Here is a 21532-nt window from a genome sequence, read left to right as displayed (position 1 = left end):
AATGTAAGTGTCAGATGATTTATGACACACAGTGTCCCGAGGCTACTCGGTGCTGTTCACTTGCTAGCAATAAAGTTGCCTTGTTTGGAACCAAAGTTTGCCTTTCGTCTCCTGATTTCCCACCTGTTTCACCGTGTGGAACAGCGTAGGGCTTCCGATCATCAGCCCATTAATCTTCTATTGCCTCAGGCACAAACTGACTTTAAGCCCTCCAGGGCAGGAAAATACTTAGTAACATAGTAGATGAAGGCAGAGAAAGACCTGTATGGTCCATCCATTCTGCCCAACAAAATAAACTCATATGTGCTACTTTGTGTGTATACCTGACCTTGATTTGTATTGGCTTCACCTCCCCACCTCCTGCCTGCCAGATTTGATGATCAACAAACAGAAACCGTGTACGTGGTGTCAGAGCTCTGCATGCCACTGACAGCTCTGGCGCTCCCGCCCTCTATGATGTAATTTCTTGTTCGGGTGGACCTGCAGAAGTGTCAGCGGTGTGCAAAGCTCAATCACCCCGCACATGGTTTCTGTTTATTGAGCCACCGAATCTTGTAGGCAGCAGGTCAGGCAGACAGGTGAAGCTCACACTGTTTTTCTTACTGTCCCCACAGAATGGGAAGCAGCAAGCAAATGATGTCAGGCAGGAGGGGGAAAGTCATGATTGTGTTAGGGAGGCTTAGCTTACCCAAGCCTCTTATACAGAGCAACTATGGATTTAGAGGATGAAGCAACTCTCATATGATGAAAGATTAAAGAGATTCAGCTTGGAGAAGAGATGGCTGAGGTGGGATATCGCAGAGGTACTAAATCCTGAGTGGAGTGGAATGGGTAACCTTGAATTGATAGTTTTACCCTTTCAAAAAGTACAAAGATTAGGGGATATGCCACAAAAGTTACACAATAATACTTTTAAACCAAATGAGCAAGAAAAAAATTTCTCCTAACACATAATTAAAATCTGGAACTCACTGCCAGAGGATGTGGTAAAAACGCTTAGCCAACGCGGGGTTTAAAAAGAGGTTTGGACACACTCCTGGAAGCCAAGTCCGTAAACTGTTATTAAGGCAGACCCTGGGAAAGCTCTGTTTATCCTTGGAGGTAGACAGCATGCCATCCTGCTACTTTTTGGGATTCTGCCAACTTGTGACCTGGATTGGCCAGTGTTAGAAGTTGGATACTAGGCTAGATGGACCTTTGGTCTGAACCTGCATGGCAAATCTTTTCACAGTATTAAAAATCACAACTCACAAACAATTAAAACATTATAATTAAAAAAAAAAAAAAAAAAACTTTACGGTTTATACTTTTTCAAGTTAACGCTAGCAGCATTTGTGAAACATTTTAAGCAGCTTTGAAACTAATATGTTAAAATGATTATAAGATGAAACAGGAAGAGAACTTTCCACCTGATCTTGATACCATTTCTAGCTCAAACCTAAACCATGCATTAAGCTTTTTTTTTTTTTTTTTTTTTTTTTTTACATAAGCCATCTTACAAGTAAATAACAGTACACATTAAGAGATGCCACCTTCCCCTCCCCCCAGCTGAGAATGATGAAAGCCGGTATGCCTTTAACAGCTGCCTTACAAAGCTTCTAGGGCTCCAGAAGCAGCTGCAGTCTGTTATACATACTATCTCAGCCTCTGTATCTACAGCAAATGCTCACATCCATGCAAAAGACAAGTCAGCAAAAACATTTCAGAGCAATCACTCAAGATTTGTGGAGGGGTTAGAATGTGGAATCAAAGACTACTAGTTCACAAGCGATATTCTGTGCTCAAACTGATTGTTGAGTGTTCTAGAACCATCATTTAAGATCTGAAAATGTTGAACATTCAAAAAAAATGTTTTAAAGCTACATAATAAATGGAATTGCCACTACAAAAGAAGATGAAAAAAAAAAAAGTTTGCTTCATAGTACAAGGACTAAGGCGTTCCCTCAGCAGACGGGGGATAATTTTATAAAGTTTTTCATAGGAGAAAAGCTTGTATTACAAGCCAAAGAGGACTCTTAAAAAAAAAAAAAAAAAAACACACAACAATAGAGCAAATACACTTTTGGCCATTCCTGGGGAAAGAATAGGCTAAATCAAGGCAGAGGTCCTAGGTATGTTTGTATTTTATAAAATAAGCAGATCCAACGAAGAGTACATGCACATGTTCATACTTTTCAAAGCAGGTGTAAGGTACTATTGGGGCTGATTCTGGGTGACTATTTTTTATACAGACACATGGCACCTTTTTTATAATGGCAATATGAATGCCTATTTTTGACATTCCACATAAATTAGATGCTCTTTTATAAAAATTGTTCTTAAGACATTTTTCCCCATGACATAAGTTCATAAGACTGCAAAGACCAGGTGCCTTAGTTTTAGTTGATATACTCTCCTCCAGTATCATAAAATAAACACAGAAAATGCAAAATACCACAAGTAGTTTTAATTTGAGTTCCAATGATGTTGAAATCTCAAATTATAGGCAAAAAGAAAGGGGGTAGGGACAAAATAAAGCTGACCGACCATGATATCCCTGGCTTTTATATCGGACATTCCTGGTGTAGAGAGTGAACTCAAATTGAAAGGTGTTAACTGCACAACAGATCAAATAAAAATCTTCAGAGAACTATCACTTCCTCCAAAGTTATCTATGCTATAAATTAAAATTAACAAAGTTAATGTTTTGACATCTTATCACCAATGATACCAAGTTTCCCATGATATCAATCCAAGAACAAATTTGAAATTCTGCTGTATGCATACAAAATTGTTGAACAACAAAAAGAAGAATGCAAGATGAAATCATAGAATCACGGTCCCATCACTAATAACCTCATAATCCTTCTACATTCACAAGGAAGCCGTACAAAAATGAATAGTCCAAAACGTGCCCATAAACACAATTGAAAAGGCATGCCAGAGGAACAGCACTCAAAGACCTTACCAATGACTTACATTGTCTAGGACAACCCCCATTTTTCTACCAAAATGCTCATGTCCATCAGCAGCCAAAAATGCCCACAATTTAGTATATACACTTTCAACAGCAACGAATAAGCTCACACAAAAGGTCTATCACTGCTATAATAAATCAGAACAAATTTCATACAGAAAGGTATCTTTGGACCATCAGAGGCGGTACTCCGCTATTAAATATTGGTGCAATAGCAATTCCCACCTTTCTCGTCATTGGTCCATTATATAGATATACAATTACAATAGCAAAGTCTTAGAGGAGAATATTATAAGCAGTGAAAGTGAGGTTTTGAGAATAAGTTGAGTATGTAAAGGTAAACAAAGGTAGGATAAGCAAAAGGAGAAGAGATTGAGAGGGATGAGGAGAGGAAGGATGAAGAGGGAAAAGATAAAAGGGCAAAGGATGGAGAGGAAAAAAAAGATAAGAGCATAAGGAGATTGGGAGATATAGAGGCTCATTTTCAAAGCACTTAGCCTCCCAAAGTTCCATAGAAACCTATGGAACTTAGCCTCCCAAAGTGCTTTGAAAATATGCCTCATAGTCTAAGGTGTTATTCAGTGCATCTTTTCTAGCGAAAAAGGTACCGGTACTTAATGCCAGGCCACCTTTCAGGGGTGAGGTAATCACTGAGAGACCCATTCCTCAATAGCCAGGCCCCCTGCAACCAGTCACAGAATCTAAGACAAGGCAGAATTGGTGTGTAGAGCCTGAGAACTTTCATTAAAACCTGGGGACCATGGGTCAATTTTAGCAGACAATGGAAAGGTGCCGGTACTCAGTACCCCCAAGTACCCCCTCAAAAAAAACCCTGGGTGTAATAAACATCAGGATCGGGAGGAAGAGGAAGAGAGAGAGAGAAATTTTTAAAGTTTTTAAGCTTTTAAACAGCACTCCAAAAATGCTTAAAATTAAAGTATGTCGGTACTTATCTTTAGACAATGGTTTCAGGGGACTTTAAATTCAAACCTGGTTCGCATGGGGCTGTATACCGACACGTGTTTTGCTTCAGCTTTCTCAAGGCAAGCCCCTTTTAGTCTCCAGAGCGAGTACTTTTCACCCCTTATACCAACGTGAACCAGGTTTGGATTTAAAGTCCCCTGAAACCATTGTCTAAAGATAAGTACAGACATACTTTAATTTTAAGCAATTTTGAAGTGCTGTTTAAAAGCTTACATACATACGCACACCGATGACGAGAAAGGTGGAAATTACTATTGCACCAATATTTAACAGCAGAGTACCGTCTCTGATGGTCTGAAGATACATGCCCATTAGCAACCACTTGGCTCTGTACCACTCTGCCACCTCCTTCTCAAAGATGTTTCCTCTTTTGTCTAAAGGTGTTGGAAACCCCATCACCATGGCTTTCTATGGGCTACAGCACAACTGTTCTTTCTGGCAGGGTCTGGGAACCCTTGCTGATAGTGTGGCCTTCTCTGTGCCTTGCCATATACAGAGCAGGTGTACATGCTTGGATCCCTCTCCCAGTCCTCCACTCTGATGTGCCGCCATGCATGTACATGTGTGCAGACACACCTCTGACAAATGAGCTCCAATTTTTTTTAAACATAGAATATGACAACAGAAAAAGACTAGAAGCTTATCCAGCTTGCTCATCAGGTGACAAATATAAAACCTTACATTAGAAAGCCAAGTGAAAATTACAACAAAGAAAATGTTCCACTCAATGTGGAAACTCAAATGAGTAAAACCTTTCTTCCCAAGAGAAATATTCCGCAGCCTGGTACAATGGCGCTAAGTCACCTAGACTACTGCAATGCAATCTACGCTGGATGCAAAGAACAAATTATTAAGAAACTCCAAACTGCCCAAAACATCGCTGCCAGACTCATATTCGGAAAAACGAGATACAAAAGTGCCAAACACCTACGTGAAAAACTACATTGGCTCCCAATCAAAGAATGAATTGCGTTCAAAATCTGCACCCTGGCTCACAAAATTATTCACGACGAGGTCCCGATCTACATGGCAGACCTTATAGACTTACCAAGCAGAAACACAAAAAAAAGTCAGCATGCACATACCTAAATCTCCATTACCCAAGCTGCAAAGGACTAAAATATAAATCAACATATGCATCCAGCTTCTCCTACATAAGCACACAACTTTGGAATGTACTACCAAACATCATGAAAACAATGCATGACCTAACAATCTTTCGGAAATCATTAAAAACCAATACCATAACGATCCAACCTAAACACCTGAACCCTGCAACACAAGGAAACTTATACCAGAACTGGATAAAACTCTTCATTCTTGACTACCTAATTCACTCTGTTACTCATGAACGCAATCAACACTCTGTATTTCTTATACCCGAATTGGCAATCGCCATCACGGTACTATGTAAGCCACATTGAGCCTGCAAATAGGTGGGGAAATGTGGGATACAAATGCAACAAATAATAATAAAACAAAACACTAATAGCAAAATAAGAATAAAAAGCATTTAGCATCATGGCACTACAGGAGTGGAGTAGTCTTCTTGCAGTTGGAGCACCAAACTGACAACCAAGTTCAAACATCACTGCTGCTCCATGTGATCTTGAGTAAGACACAACCCTTCAGATACAAACTTTGATTATTAGCCCTCTGAGGACAGGGAAATACCTAAGTGTACCTTAATATAACTCACCTTGACCTATTACTAAAAAGGTGAGAGCTAAAGCCAAATAAATAAATATCAACCAAGAAAAAAAAAACAAAATCCACTTTGTGCAAATTCCAGGCCGTCAGGATTGAAAGTCACCTCTCACACCGAAAGTTAGGAGTTAAGTGGCATATCATTTAAGTTGATCAACCTTTCTGATACCATATCTTATCTTAAAAAGGGAAGACAATATTATTGGAGCAGGAAAAGGCATTACAAGAAATAAGCAAGAAGAAATTAAAGAATAAAAATGGTTAAGTAGATTCTTCAAAGATTTTTAAAAAGGGGGGGGGGGAGGGGGGCCGAACAACCTGCTGCTAGAATCAAATGTACTCTACAAAACAAAGGAACAGAGAAGATCCTCAAGTACCAAGAAATGCAAGCATTCATAAGAAAGCAGTAGAACTATACAGAAATATTTCCAATTGTTTTGGATGCCACTAGCTTGTTCAAAAGTACTTTCCGAGCGTACCTTGCTAAGCCACCTGCTTATATAAATAATTTTTCATCCCATGAACCGCAGAAACAAGCTCTCTAACACAATTATAATATTTGGGGGATCATTAATAATTTGAGAACTTGAGGTCACACCCAACATCCCCACGGTATAAGGAATGAGATTGCTATAACTATATCCAATAAAAATTAACAGTGCAAATTAATAACATAACCACACACTTCCACCCCACTACGTCCGATCTCAGGGCAACATGCACAATGAGACCATCGACCTGTAACATCAGGTGGTACCATTCAAATCAAAAGCAGGGGGGGGGGGAAGAGCAATGAAATCGACGTCATGGCACCACTCAGCCGTGACGTCACGAGAGAACTTTAAAGCCTACAACAAAAAAAAGCATGCGGAAGTAAAGAGGGAACGGGAACAATTCACTCACCGGCTTGGGTGATGTCAGACAGGTCGTAGTTGCGAGCGCTGCGGGGGAACTCTTTCAGCTTCCGGCCGCCCAGATTCAATACCCCCGAGACAGCCGCCTCCTCCAAGGCTTTCTCCATACTTCTGCCGCCCGCGGCCAACAACAACGGCTGAGCCGGCGGTAGGGACTCCTCCAGTGCCCCAGCCAGAGCCGGTGAAGGAGCCGGAGCGGCGGCTAAAGCGCTTGCCATCACTCACGCGCCCCCTTTCTTCTCCCTCTCAGCCCCCTACGAGACACGAATTTCACATAGACACTGAGGAGGAGAGCCGCCTACAAAGCACAACTTCCTCCCGCTTCTTACACCCGCATTAGCGCGCGCCACCTTCCCCTGTGCCTCACACAATCCCAAACTCCGGCAACTCCGCGCGAGGTACCCCTCCCAGCCACGCCCCTCCGCCAACGTCCGCCCCTCGCGCCCCGCATCCTCCAATGGCGAAGAAGGAGGAGGAGCTCGCGCGCCAGAGAATCCACCCTCTCTTTCTCTCTCTACCAGTGGGGAGCTTCAATCCTGGCTCTTGCAATTACCGGTATATTCTAAGAAACATAACCGGATGTTCAAGTAACTGCCACCCCTCACGGCAACAACTCTAGCCAAGCTGTCCAATGAAAATGAAGAAAAGGAGGAGCCAGTGGGCGGGGAAGGGAGGAGGAAGCGGGCCTTAGTGGTGGAAATAGAGGTAAAGAGGAAGAGATTCAAAAAAAAGTGAAGACTGGTGTTCCTTGGAGGTAGTGTTCTCAAACCCACTCTAGGCTATCCGAATCCGTCTTGTCATTTGTGGGACACAAACCCTAAAAGTCTTCCTGGCACTGTCCTCACTTTCGCCATCAAAGCTCTTTCCAGCCCATCCTAAACCAGAGTTGCCATCTAAGCACCACTTTCATTCGTTTTCTAATTAGAGATCCTCTGTGTTCCTCCCAAGCCTTTTTGAATTCCACCACAGTTTTTTCTCCACCACCTTGGGAGGGCATTCCAGGCATCAACCACACTCTCCATGAAAAAGAATTTTCTGACATGGTCTGAGCCCAGTATTTGGGGTTTAAAACATCAGTATGTATCAATTTATTTATTTATTTATTTAGATCATTTATACCCTGCCTATTACCACATAAAGCAGCCCCTGAGCGGCTTACAATGAACTAATGAAGCAATTACAATGACAGTAGAGAGGATGAAGGAACAGAGGAAGAAGGGAAGGGAATATAAATACAATATTTAATCAAATAATAATATTCTTTCCATTTTGATTTACACAAAACCTTGTAGTCATGAATAGCACTTTTCCAGTTAGTTTTGTTTGTCAAAGTCTTATTTTTATGCCAAACGTTCCAATTATCTACAATTTCACTTTGCTACTGCTAGTTCAGCATCAAATCATATATTGGTAGGTCAATCATATCTAGTTTTAATCCTTAATGAGTCAATAGCCTCTAAGGTCCCATCACAAAATTAAATACCAGTGTGTTATAAAATTACAAGGGTCATTATAAGACCAATTAGCATAAACATTCCCCAAAATAAAAAGAATCAAATTTTTCCCCTAATACTGTAATTAATCTTCACTAGGTTTAGAGGAACACGTGGAGGGGCATTTTTGAAAGGGACGTCCAAGTTTTGATGAGGACGTCCTCGCAAAACGTCCCGATCCAGGGGTGGGGAAACCCGTATTTTCAAAACCTGATGGACGTCCATCTTTCGTTTCGATAATACGGTCAGGGATGTCCACATCCTTAAATTTGGTTGTCCCTAGACTTGGTCATTTCTGATTTTCGGCAATAATCAAAACCAAGAACGTCCATGTCAGAAACGACCAAGTGCAAGCCATTTGGTCATGGGAGGAGCCAGCATTTGTAGTGCACTGGTCCCCCTGACATGCCAGGACACCAACCGGGCACCCTAGGGGGCATTGCAGTGGACTTCATAATTTGCTCCCAGGTACATAGCTCCCTTACCTTGTGTGCTGAGCCCTCCAAGCCCCCCCCCCCCCCCCAACACCACTACCCACAACTAGTGGCCTAGTGGTTAGGGTGGTGGACTTTGGTCCTGGGGAACTGAGGAACTGAGTTCAATTCCCACTTCAGGCACAGGCAGCTCCTTGTGACTCTGGGCAAGTCACTTAACCCTCCATTGCCCCATGTAAGCCGCATTGAGCCTGCCACGAGTGGGAAAGTGCGGGAAACAAATGTAACAAAAAAAAAAACTGTACACCACTACCATAGCTCTTATGGGTGAAGGGGGCACCTAGATGTGGGTACAGTGGGTTTGTGGTGCGTTTTGGAGGGCTCGCTGTTTCCTCCACAAACGTAACAGGTAGGGGGGGATGAACCTGGATCCGCCTGCCTGAAGTGCACTGCACCCACTAAAACTGCCCCAGAGACCTGCATACTGCTGTGATGGAGCTGAGTATGACATCTGAGGCTGGCAATCAATATTTTTAAAGATATTTTTTGAGGGTGGGAGGGGGTTAATGACCACTGGGAGAGTTAGGGGAGGTCATCCCCGATTCTCTCCAGTGGTCATCTGGTCATTTCGGGCACCTTTTTGTGCCTTGGTCGTAAGAAAAACACGACCAGGTAAAGTCGTCCAAGTGTTTGTCAGGGACGTCCTTGTTTCTTTCGATTATGTGTTGAGGACGTCCAAATGTTAGGCTCACCCAAGTCCTGCCTTCGCTATGCCTCCGATACGCCCCCTTGAACTTTGGCCATCCCTTCGACGGAAAGCAGTTGGGGACGTCCAAAATCAGCTTTCGATTATACCAATTTGGACGACCCTGGGAGAAGGACGTCCATCTTCCGATTTATGTCGAAAGATGGGCGTCCTTCTCTTTCGAAAATAAGCCCAATAGTAACGTAGTAGATGACAACAGATAAAGACCTGTACAGTCCATCCAGTCTACCCAACAAGATAAACTCATTGTATGTGCTACTTTATACCTGACCTTGATTTGTCCTTGCATTTTCAGGGCACAGACTGTAGAAGTCTGCTCAGCACTAGCTTTGCTTCCCAATTACCAGAGATTTCCAATTTAAATTAAATTGGAGTAATAACTGATCTGACCATAATAATTCACTGCAATGAATGTCAAAAACCGAGACATCAGTATTATCAAATTTAGGTTTAGAAAATCCCAATAAATCTAATTTGTGCCTTTTACAGTGGCTAGTAAATAGACCAGGAATATAGTAATTCAATGCTGCTAAAAAAAAAAGAGTGTAAATCTTTTATAGTGGAGTTATCTTCCTACTCTAAATACAGATTAATATCCCCCCAAAATCAAGTTGTAAAAAGAATAGATTGAGTTTCTAAAAACAAAATCATAAAAATGATTCTTAGCCCCTGACAATTTATTTGGTGGGGAATAAATCAAAATACATGTTAACGAATCCTTTAACATCATCATTAAATCAGAGGGCTAGAATCTCAAGATAGGGGTAGGCCACACCCCCCTTTTTTTTGTCTATACATAGAACAATTTTGTACCCTAAATGGAAAAAGCTCATTAATAAGGGGATCTTCATCTGATACCAGCCAGGTTTCGGTTAAAAAGAAGTAGCCTGGCTGATTATCCTCAATCCACTCCCTAATAATCTGAGTCTTATTCCCCACTGAACAAATATTTGTATAAGCGCAGGGAATAGGGAAATAGGACCATCAACAACAATGTTCCGAGGCACCACTTTTAAATTACATCTATTATGCCATCTTAGAAAATTAGAGTCATAAGTGTTTATGGATTGGTAATTGGTTAAAAGATAACAAACAAAAAGTAGAACTAAATTCTCAGCTATAGCATACCTAGCGTATTTGATACCAGGAGTAGATCATGTCTTAACCCCCCCTTAGATTAACAAAAGATTTCCTCTCCCCCCTCCTCCCCATTTAAATTAAATACCTTGACTGGCGGGGATGCACAAGCCCTGGAAGCAAAGAGGTTCTCTGCTTGAGCCCCCCTACCCTCTGAGTAGCTACTAACACCAGGCACTTCCTGTACATGCTCAGCTCACCCCATAGGCAGTCGGTGGCTCAACTGTTTGTGAGGCTACAGTGGGTGGGGCTAAAATGGGTTGGGGCAACTTAAAATCCTTAGAGTGGGGGGGTACAGCACCTATGTCTGCAGTAAATTTATTTTTGTTACATTTGTACCCCGCGCTTTCCCACTCATGGCAGGCTCAATGCGGCTTACATGGGGCAATGGAGGGTTAAGTGACTTGCCCAGAGTCACAAGGAGCTGCCTGTGCCTGAAGTGGGAATTGAACTCAGGTCCTCAGTTCCCCAGGACCAAAGTCCACCACCCTAACCACTAGGCCACTCCTACAGTAGGGGCACTTTTGAACATAGGGAAGGACCCTTGCCAGCTACTCCTCCTACATCTTTTACTGAAGCTCACTGAATATAATTTAAGGAATTATGTGCCAATAAAATCAAAATAATGCACACCAAAATAATACAATATATTAAACAGTGTACAATGTATTATGCAGGTACTTTAATACTTGATTCTTGGTTAGCCTTGGCTCTTCCTTTTGACCATGTGAACAGTGGTGTTCAGCAACATCGTAACAGAAATCCTGTGGTTACGGGCAGCCATAAAATGATTAGCATATTCGGTTTTTTTGGTAGGCTGCCATGTGACACCAGGCTTCAAATCTGCTGGCCTTTAGTCTACGTCTTGTTACCAAACCTGTTTGCAATAGGTATTGTCTTTGTTAACTGTACTTAATGCAGCAGTGGGCGGACAACCAGGGAATCCAGGGTTCAAATCCCACTGCCACTTCTTGAGATCATGGACAAGTCGCTTAACTCTCCATTGCCCCAGGTAAACTCTTAGGGGCCTTTTATTAAAGGTTAGCGTGCACTAACAAATATTAGTGTGTGCTAATGGGGTGTTTTACAAAGCTCTGGTAGCGTTTTTAGATCGCACTAAACAGTAGACATGCCCATAGGAATATATGGACGTCTCTAGCATTTAGCATACGTTTATTTTTAGTGAGTCTTAAAAAACGTTAGCGCGCCTTTGTAAAAGGACCCCTAAGTGCCATGTGGCCCATAAATATAAAATAGGATACGCAGCATTTAGCATGCGCTAATTCCGTTAGCACATGCTAAACTTTAGTAAAAAGGTCACTTAAACTGTAAACTACTACTACTACTTAACACTTCTATAGCGCTACAAGGCATATGCAGCGCTGTACACTATACACGTAAAGACACTCCCTGCTCAAAGAGCTCAGAATCTAAATAGGACAGACAAACAGACAGAACAATTAGGAGGTAAGGGAATTAAAGAGGTGGGGATAAAAGGTACAGGCAAGTGAGTAGTGATTAGGAGTCAAAAGCAGCGTTAAAGAGGTGAGCTTTTAGCCTGGATTTGAAAATGGGCAAGAACGGGGCTAGACGTACATGTTCGGGAAGTCTATTCCAGGCGTGAGGTGCAGCGAGGTAAAAGGAACGGAGTCTGGAATTAGCAGTAGTGGCGAAGGGGACAGACAAGAGAGATTTATCTACAGAACGGAGTGCCCAAGGGGGGGCGTAGGGAGAGACAAGAGTGGAGAGGTACTGGGGAGCGGAAGAATGAACCCTCCAGGTTAAAAAAATACCTGCTATACCTGAATGTAACTCACCTGAATCAGTACTGAGAAAGGTATGATCTAAATCCAAATCCAAAATCCAGTACATACCATATTGTGACGTAGTACAAAATACTACAAATGTCACTCAGGAACAATAGAGCAATTTTACCATACCAGAATAGCACTGACTTCCAGGAGTCACACAACAAGGGCCTACCAAGGAAAAGGAAGCACCATAGACCTTGCGGTGGGCACTGAAATATTGATACAATGGAAAACTAAACAAGCCTGATTACTACAGACTGATCCTACACAAACATTCAGTGCTAACAATATCTAGGGCCCTGTTTACTAAGCCATGCTGTAGGCGTGCAAACTTTTTAGTGAGCGCTAAAAATTAACACACGCTAACACTTGAGACACCCAAAGGAATATAATGGGTGTCTCTATTAGCGTGCGCTAAAATGTTGGGTCTACAGCTTGGCTTAGTAAACAGGGCCCCTAATCTATTTTGCACACATAGGGGGTCTTTTACTAAGGTGCACTAGCATTATTAGCTCACACATTATATTCTTACTAGTAAAAAAGGCCCGTTTCTGACACAAATGAAACGGGTGCTAGCAAGGTTTTCCTTGGAGTGTGTATGTTTGGGAGAGTGTGTGTGAGAGTGACTCTGTGAGAGAGAGAGAGAGTGAATGTGCGAGTGTGTGTGTGTGACAGAGAGAGAGTGAGACTGGGTGTGAGTGTATCTGTGAGAGAGAGAGTGTGTGTGTGAGAATGAGAGTGTGTGCCAGGGCCCCCCCCTCTCCCTCCCTCCCAGTTCCAGGGTCGTCGTCCCCCCTCCCTCCCTCTCTTCGAGTGCCAGGGTCATCCCCTCCCTCCGAGTTCCTGGGTCATCCCCTCCCTCCTTCCGTGTTTCAGGGTCATCCCCTCCCTCCCTCTGAGTTTCAGGGTCCCCCCTCCCTCCCTCCGAGGTTCAGGGTCTCCCTTCATCCCTCCCTCCCTCCCTCTTCCCCATCCCAATTCAGCATCTCCCTTCTGTCACCCTACTCCCACCATGTCTACTATCTACCCTTCTGTCCCTGAGCAAGCATATTTCCATCCTTCCTTGATCCAGTATCTTCTGTCTTCCCTATCCTCTCTACTCCTCTATCCAGCATCTTCACCTTGACCAGTGGCATAGCAAGGGCGGGGTGATGGGGGCGGTCCGCCTCGGGTGCACGCCGCTGGGGAGGTGTCGGCTCCGCTGGTTTCCAGCAGCGTGCACACGGCAGGCAAGAATGCACTCGGGGGGGGGGGCTTGGGTGATGCACCGAGGGGGGGGTTGATGCGCCGAGGGGGGGTGTCATGCGTCAGGCAGGCTTGAGCCTTGGTTTTTTTTGTATGTTGCTGTCAAGCTGTATGGCAGTTTGGGAGGGGGGGGGTTGGATCAGCTGCGAGGCATAGTTTTTTTTTTTTACCCCGGGTTCTGATGTTGACGTCACAATGCGTTTGCTGACGTCAGCCTGTGCTAAGGAGCCTAGCAGACCAGCTCCAAAGAAGTAATGAACACAGGCAGCAAGACGCACAGAACGTTGGAGGTAAGAATTATTATATAGGATGGGCGTCTCAGCATTTCGCGCCAGCTGATTTTTAGCACAAGCTAAAAACATTAGCGCACCTTAGTAAAAGACCCCCCATAGACCCTCAACAAGTATTAGTAATCACAAACTAAAAGTAGAAAATTGTAGTAAAAAATTAAGCTGAACTCCCAAAAAGTCAGACAGTACGTATAATTCAAAACCGGATAAAAAGAAGCGGTAACGCATGTCCCCTGTACAGTGCAAAATATAAACAGCAGGTGTAAATTTCAAATACTTACATTTTCTAATCACTACATTAAAAATTAAGAAATAAAAATACAATTTAAATAAAGTGGTATCTTTTTATTGGACTAAATACATTTTTTCAGCTAGCTTCCAAAGGCCAAAACTTCATTCCTCAGGCTAAGACAGTATACTATATTCTCCTGATTTGAGGAAGGAGAGTTGACCTATGAAAACGAGTAAAAAATGTATTGTTAATCCAATAAAAAGGATCATTTTTCATGTCTTTGTTTTATTTATATTTATTAACCTTTAGAGTAAATTAACACAGCTACAAACTACTTTATCCTAAATTAAAAATAAAATTCATTTTTTCTACCTTTGTTGTCTGACCGTTTAATTTGTCTAATTCTGTTGATCCCAGTTTTTGGTTTTTGGTTTCTTCTGTCTTCTCTTAACTCTCTTGACAGAGATTCCTGTCTTTTGTCATTTTTCTCTCGCCTCCTGTCTTCCACACATCCTCCACTACATCCATATCCAGCACTGATCTTTTCCTTTCTTCCATTTAATTTTTCTGCCTCTATATTTCATTCATTCTCCATTATACAGTCTTCAACTTCCCTCTTTTTACTGCATCTACCTACAGTTTCCTACCTCTTTCCCTCACTTCAGCTCTCCCATTCCCCTTCTTCTCCCATTTCTCTAGTCTTTTACTAATTCTGTCCTCTCCCCCTTCCATTCAGCCTCTCCAATTATTTCCTAATAATTCTTAACATTCTATTTGCTTTCATGGCCATTGCTGCACAATGACCAGAGGATTTCAATATATTAACAATGACACCTAGATCCTTTTCCAGAGTGGTGTTTCCTAATATGGAACCTTGCATTATGTAGCTAGTTTGGGTTGCTCTGTGCACTTGCTCCCATTAAATTTCATCTGCCATTTGGATGCACAGTCTCCCAGGGGTTGTTTTATTAAACATTAGCTCGAGTTATCTGCAGCAGGGCCCATTTTATTCCTATGGGTCCTGCTACAGATAACTCAAGCTAATCTTTAGTAAAAGACCCCCCCCCCCCCCCCCTCCAGTCTTGTAAGGTCTTCTTGCAATTTCTCACAAGCCTCTTGTGATTTAACAGCTTTGAATAATGTTGTATTAGCAGCAAATTTTATCTCCTCATTCCTGTTTCCAGGTGATTTATAAGTATGTTAAAAAGCAATGGTCCTTGACAGATCCCTAAGGAACCCCACTATTCACTCATCTCCACTACGAATATCGACCATTTAACTCTACTTTCTGTTTTCTATCTTTTACCTGATTCTTAATCCACAGTAGACACTGCCTCCTATTCCATGACTTTTTCATTTTTTTTTCAGGAGTTATTCATGAGGTACTTTGTCAAATGCTTTCTGAAAATCCAGATACCCAGTATTCACTGGCTCACATTCACTCGTTCGAAAAAAAATGTAGCAGCTTGGTAAGATATCTGTTGGCTAAATCCATGTTGGCTTTACCCCGTAATTCATGTCTATCTATATATTCAATAATTTTGTTCTTTATAATAGTCTCTGTCATTTTGCCTAGCACCAACATCAAGATCACCAGTCTATAATTTCCCAGGTCATTTCCAGAGCCCTTTAAAAATAATTGGCATTACATTCCTTGTCGTCTGCTTCAGACCATTACCCATGAGTGAGTATATGTCCTTCTACCAGCAGATGGGGAGACTGAGAACAAACTAAGAGGACCTCACATATATCGCTTGTACAGACCTAGCCCTCTCAGTATTGTCTCGGTCTCCTCAGTAGATGGTAGGCAGATGTCTGTGGGTCCCTTTTTTTTTTTTAAGTTTCCTTTACATTAAACTGATTAAAGAAAAAAAAAAGGAAGGAAGGAAGGAAGGGATTTCTCACAATTGGCTCTTCCTTGCCTTTCTGGGGAATAACAGTAGTTTAAGCTGATCCTAATTTCTCTTGTTCAGAGCCAACTAAAAAAAAAAAGGCAGATGCCTTTAAGCACCAGACGTAGAGAATTTTCTTGTCAACATATTATATTCGCTGCAGGTTTTTCCCTGTGAGTTGAGCTCTGTGGGCAGCTTCCTAAGGTGCTTGGCTGCCTGTCTCTGTGGGGCTGGTTTTGCACTACCATAGAAGGGTTCTTTCAGGCGTCCTGTGATGGGAATGGAGCAACTGCCATTTTAACTTTTCTGTTTGCAGTGTCTTCTCTTTGTAATGGTACAAACCAAACCCCCTCTCCACCCGCAGATAACGCTTAAAGTGAATAGTTGGCGGTTCTTCCTTTGATCCTTGCAGGCTCTGGTTCCTGAGTACAGTATCACCCGGGGCAGTGGCTGGTTGAGTGGGGGTGTGCTTTCCTGTGCTTACCGCATGGCCACAGCTGTTGTAAAACCATGCTCCATGCTGTTGCCCAGCTCCAGCTTGTGCCGGACTTGTGAAGACACTTCAGGAGAGGAGCTTTCAGATGTGGCAGGAGCATCAGGCGTACCTTGCCCCTTGGTGGGGTATCACGTGGATACAGAAGAGAGTACTCTTAGTACCTCTAAGGTGTCTGTTACCATCAGGGAAGAGAACCCAGGAAGATCCGAGCACGGGGATGTGCTTGCCTTGAAGCCATCTTCCACAAGGGTGGGGCCCCTCTCCTCGCCATCAGGAGGCTTCAGTGGCCTCCAAAACTCCAGTATTTTCCCCAGATTTAATCTTGCTGCTGCATCAAGCATATTGCTTGAAGCGCAAGCACCTGGGGTCCGGGTCTCTGGATTTGAGGGACAACGCCCTGAATGCCCCCTTGAGCCATAAGCGCTCCAGGGCAGCATCATTGCCTGGAGTATCAGTCCAAGCGGAGGTCACGGCTCTTCCACTTTTGGATGAGGAACTTCGGGAAGAGGATGAATCCAGACGCGGACCTCCCACTGGGGGAGGATCCCTCTGTAGTCCGGCCTTTCTGCCGACAGGAGTTACCCTGGCTGACCTTACAGGTCCTGCAGCATTTGGGACTCAAGGAGGAGAAACCTGTGGTTCCTCAGAAGGGAGATCCTGTGTTGAAGGGTATTCGTAAGCCTTCTCAGGTGTTCACCCTTAAGAAAGACCTCCAGGAGCTGGTTGAGGCGCAGTGGCAGCAGCTGGATGCTCCTCTGCGTACGGTGAGGGCGATGGCTTGTCTCTATCAGCTCCCTGCTTGGAAGCTGGAGTGTTTTCGGCTTCCCAAGTGGATGGCCTCATCACGACAGTGATGAAGACAGCAGTGCCTGTAAAGGGTGGCGCCACCCTCAAGGATCTGCAGGATTGCTGAATGGAGGCTCTTCTCATGTGCTATTTCGAGGTGTCCGTTTTGACCCTCCAGGCCGCCATCTGTGTTGACTATCTGGCTCAGGCCCGCTTTTGGTGGGCAGAGAATTTGCCCAATGTTCCGGGGGAATCAGCAGACAATTTGGCCAACCTGGAGATGGGGACCGTCTTTTTAGTGGATACCCTATATGATTTGATCTGAGCCTCAGTGAAGTCCTTAGCCTTGTTGGTAGGTGAGCGTCGCTGTATTTGGCTGCATCAGTGGTCAGCAGACCTAGCCTCGAAGGTATGTCCCAATCATTTGCCTTTCTGGGGGACTACTTTGTTTGGGGAGAACCTGGAAAAGTTAGATAAGGACTTGGGGGAGTTAAAGGTGCCACACCTTCTGGAGAATAGATTACAGTCAGGGTCTTGGGGGTCTTTTTGGGGCCGAGCCTGAGACTCAGTGTTTTTGCCAAAGTCACTTTCCAGGATCCTCTCATGGTCAGTTGTCCCAGTCTTTCCCTTCCTTTCGCGATCACCGAGGGGGCCAGGACAGCGCTCAGGGACAGTCCATCTCATTCCACCCAATGAAGGTTTGGGGGTCCAGGCTCTGGGCCTTCTCAAAGGGGGATGTTTGCAGCTCTTCTTCCGGAGATGGGCCCACATCACTACTGGGTCCTCAACATGTTCAATTTGGTTATCATCTGGAGTTTCCTCATCAGCTGCCTGACTGGTTTGTTCTCTCACTGTGCAAGGCGTCTCAGAAGGCGTCCGCTGTGCACCAGACCTTAGACAGGTTGTTGCAGTTGCAAGAGATTGCCCTGGTGCTGCAGACTGAGAGAGGTTCTGGCAGGTATTCCATCTACTTTGTCATGCCAAAGAAGGAGGGTTCCTTCCAACCCATTTTGGATCTCAAAGGAGTCAACAGAGTGCTTCAGGTGTCTCCTTTTCGGTTGGAAAATCTTTGCTTTGTCATCATGGCCATTCGTCATGATGAGTTCCTGAGTGCTCTTGATCTTTCTGAGGCCTATTTGCACATTCCCATCCATCCGGATCATCACAAGTTCTTGCACTTTACGGCCTTGGGAGAGCATTTTCTGTTTGAAGCCTTGCTCTTTAGGTTGGCAATGGTTCCCAGGAACTTTTCCAAGGTCATGGTAGCGGCCCATCTTCGCAAGGCTCATGGTTCACCCATACCTGGATGACTAGCTGATTTGGGCCAAATCCCTGGTGGACAGCAAATGGACCATGTCCCAAGTGGTTGATCTCTTGTCCTCTCTTGGCTGAGTAATCAATGTCACCAAGAGCAGGCTGCAACCTACTCGGTCTTTGGAATATTTGGGGGTGTGGATCAATATCTCCATGGCCACTGTTGGAAACAGGATACTGGGCTAGATGGACCATTGGTCTGACCTAGTATGGCTACTCATGTTCTTATGGGTCAGGTGTACCTTCCCCAGCACAGAATAGTGAAGCTGCAGTCGCAGGTTCGTCACCTCCTGCGCCCAGGGCCTCCGACTGCTTGGGATGTTTTTCAGGTTCTCAGCTCGAAAGCAGCCACCATCAAGGTGATTTCATTGGCATGGATGCACATGTGCCCCCTTCAGCTCTCCTTACTGTCTCCCCTGTCAGGGGATCTCCAATGTCGGCTTCTCTTGCTGTGAGTGGTATGAACCAGTCCTCCTCTATTGGATGGACTCCACCCATTGGCTGCGTGCCTACCACTGGAAGCTCCAGAGTGGATGGTGGTCACTGTGGATGACAGTCCTTTCTGGTTGGGGGCTCATTGCCAGGGGCAGGTCATGCAGGGGCGCTGGTCCAAGACAGAGTAGCGATGGTGGTCAAGCAATCATCTGAGACCAGGGTGATTCGTCTGGCACTTCTGGCCTTTCAGACCCTCCTACAGCCAAGGTGGTTTGGGTGCTGTTGGACAATGCCACAGCGGTGGCGTATGTCAGCCATCAAGGGGGACCAGGAGTCATCCTCTGGCTCTAGAGATGATGGAGCTGATGTCCTGGGCAGGATGGAACTTGGCCCAGCTGTCGAAGGCCCATGTCGCAGAAGTGTCAAATGTGACTGCAGATTACTTCAGCCAGAATCTTCTGGATCCAGAGGAGTGGTTCCTCGCCGACGCCACCTCCCAAGCCATTGTTCTTCACTGGGGCATGCTGGTCATTAATCTGATGGTGACTGCTCGCAATGCCAAGGTTCCACAAGTCTTCAGAGGGAGCCTATATCAGATGGTCTTGATGCCCTCTCCCAGCAGTGACCACTGCAGGGTATCCTGTTTTTTTCCTGGAGTGGTTCCTGTTCGGTCACGTCATCCAGAAGATAGCCACGCACGGCAATCCAGTGGTACTGGTGACACCTGACTGGCCTCACCTTCCCTGGTACAGCGATCTCGTTCAGCTGTTGGTAGATGAGCTCCTTCAGTTTCCTTCGGAGGTGCCCCTGCTCCTTCAAGGTCCAGTCACCCTGCTGAAGCGGCTTGATTCTAGCTTTGCTTTTTTTTTTTTTATTTAAATTGTATTTTATTACAAAGTAAACAATTCAGAAAAATCAAGAAATGATTACATAGAGGAAAAAAAATAAAAATTCTAACATATCAAAAGAATTACAGTCCACATTAGGGAGAGAACAGGTAGCTCAGCTATTTAGCAAAAAATACAAAATACAACTCAAATAACTTTCTGCAGTGTGAACACATCATATGTACCCCAATCCCCCCCCCCCCAAAAAAAAAAAACAAAAAAAAACAAACAAACACTATATAACAACCTAAAATTACCTGATTAGTAACTTTAGTAGAAAGAAATGTTTCTAAATGTGTCTAAATCCAAGACTTGAGGAGGAAGGCTTTACACCTTAGTTGAGTTGGCCTGGCCACATCAGGAAAAATCATCACTAATTGATCACAGAAAGGTACTATCTTCTTCTGAAAGTAGACTTTTAAAAGTAAATTCTCTTCTAATAGAGCCTAGTATGACCAACAAAGAGGTCTAGTTATTTATTTGTTACATTTGTATCCCACATTTTCCCACCTATTTGCAGGCTCAATGTGGTATGATGTTAGGTCGGGTAGGTTGGTATATTCAGGTACATAGGGATTGAGGGTAGGAGTATAGTCTAAGGTTTTGCTGTGTTGCAGAGTTGATGCATCTAATTTATGTTGGTGGGGAATGCTTTTCTGAATAAGTAGGTCTTTAATGATCTCCTGAAGATTTAGATGTAGTCTCCTGCGGTGATTCCAGAAAAATTGTCAAATCTAAACTATCTGATAAATTCAGATTATCAAAATCACCTTCCTGATTAACTTGCTTATCTTCTCTAGGAAGACAGACAGTACAATTTTTTAACCTCTAAAGCATCAAAGGACATTTGAAACACACCTCACACACACCCCTTAAACAACTCTAAAGGTGAAAGATAGTGTGTAACAGGAAAATTCAACAAATGTAAATTACATGCTCTAGATGCATTTTCCATTGCTTCCAACCTAAAATACATCAAAAGACTATCTTTAGCAGTTGACAAGATTTAACCTGAGATTCCACTTTACCTAAACTCTCAGACAACTGAGTAAATTTAGAGTCTTGTTCATTAAACGTTTGAACTGCATCTTCAGTGAATTTACTTATTGACGAAAGGTTATCTTTCAAATTCCGGTTGTTGTTAGCAATTGTTTCATAGACATCATTCAAAGATATTTAATCTAACTGTGATGTAGTACTCAATGATGTATAGGAAAAGAGGATTCAGCAACCATTGTACTCCCAAGAATGAGATCCTTCCTCAGAATCACACCCTCTAAACCCAAAGGACTTAACAGCTGTGGTCTTGCTTCTGGTTGTGGGGGCAGGGTAGGGCCTCCAGATGAAAGGAAAGCTTCTGGAAGAGAAACATCACTCACATTTGAAGGCAACATCAGCATCATAGATGGTAAAAGATGCAAATCCATAGGCCCCCTAACAACTGTGACCTCAGGAGCATTCTTCTTAACTCCCTTCTGTTTACCCTTTGGTAAAGGGCAGTGTAACCTGCTCCTCAGTTCTCCGAAGGGGCTTCTAAAGGGGGAACCTGCCCCTTATGTCATGCCCCTTCAGGCACACGCCCACGGCTATCCACCCACAGCCACATCTCATAGCTAGGGCAGCCTTATGAAGGTGGAAAGAGGGGGCTTGTAAAACACCATCAGCACCCAAGGCACCCACTCCACTGCCTGCAGAATGGTTCCAGTGATGTCTCCCAGCTGTTTCCCGAAGCATCCTGTGACGAGGGAAGCCT

General features: G+C 43.8%; 1 protein-coding gene across 2 annotated transcripts in view; it reads right to left on the bottom strand.

Annotated features, from left to right (window-relative positions):
• The window catches only part of LRCH4 (leucine rich repeats and calponin homology domain containing 4), a 134129-nt gene extending 127176 nt beyond the window's left edge, over positions 1-6953 (bottom strand). For both annotated transcript variants that reach the window (XM_030187256.1, XM_030187255.1), the window contains exon 1: positions 6551-6953. In XM_030187256.1, the coding sequence (XP_030043116.1) occupies positions 6551-6779 (229 nt within the window). In that variant the 5' untranslated portion in view covers positions 6780-6953. The remainder of the gene's footprint in view (positions 1-6550) is intronic.
• Between the last annotated feature and the right edge of the window lie 14579 nt (positions 6954-21532).

Source organism: Microcaecilia unicolor, chromosome 14 (assembly GCF_901765095.1).
Source record: "Microcaecilia unicolor chromosome 14, aMicUni1.1, whole genome shotgun sequence".
NCBI lineage: Eukaryota > Metazoa > Chordata > Amphibia > Gymnophiona > Siphonopidae > Microcaecilia > Microcaecilia unicolor.
Note: the sequence above shows the minus strand (reverse complement) of the source record. Positions and strands in the feature narration are given on the sequence as shown.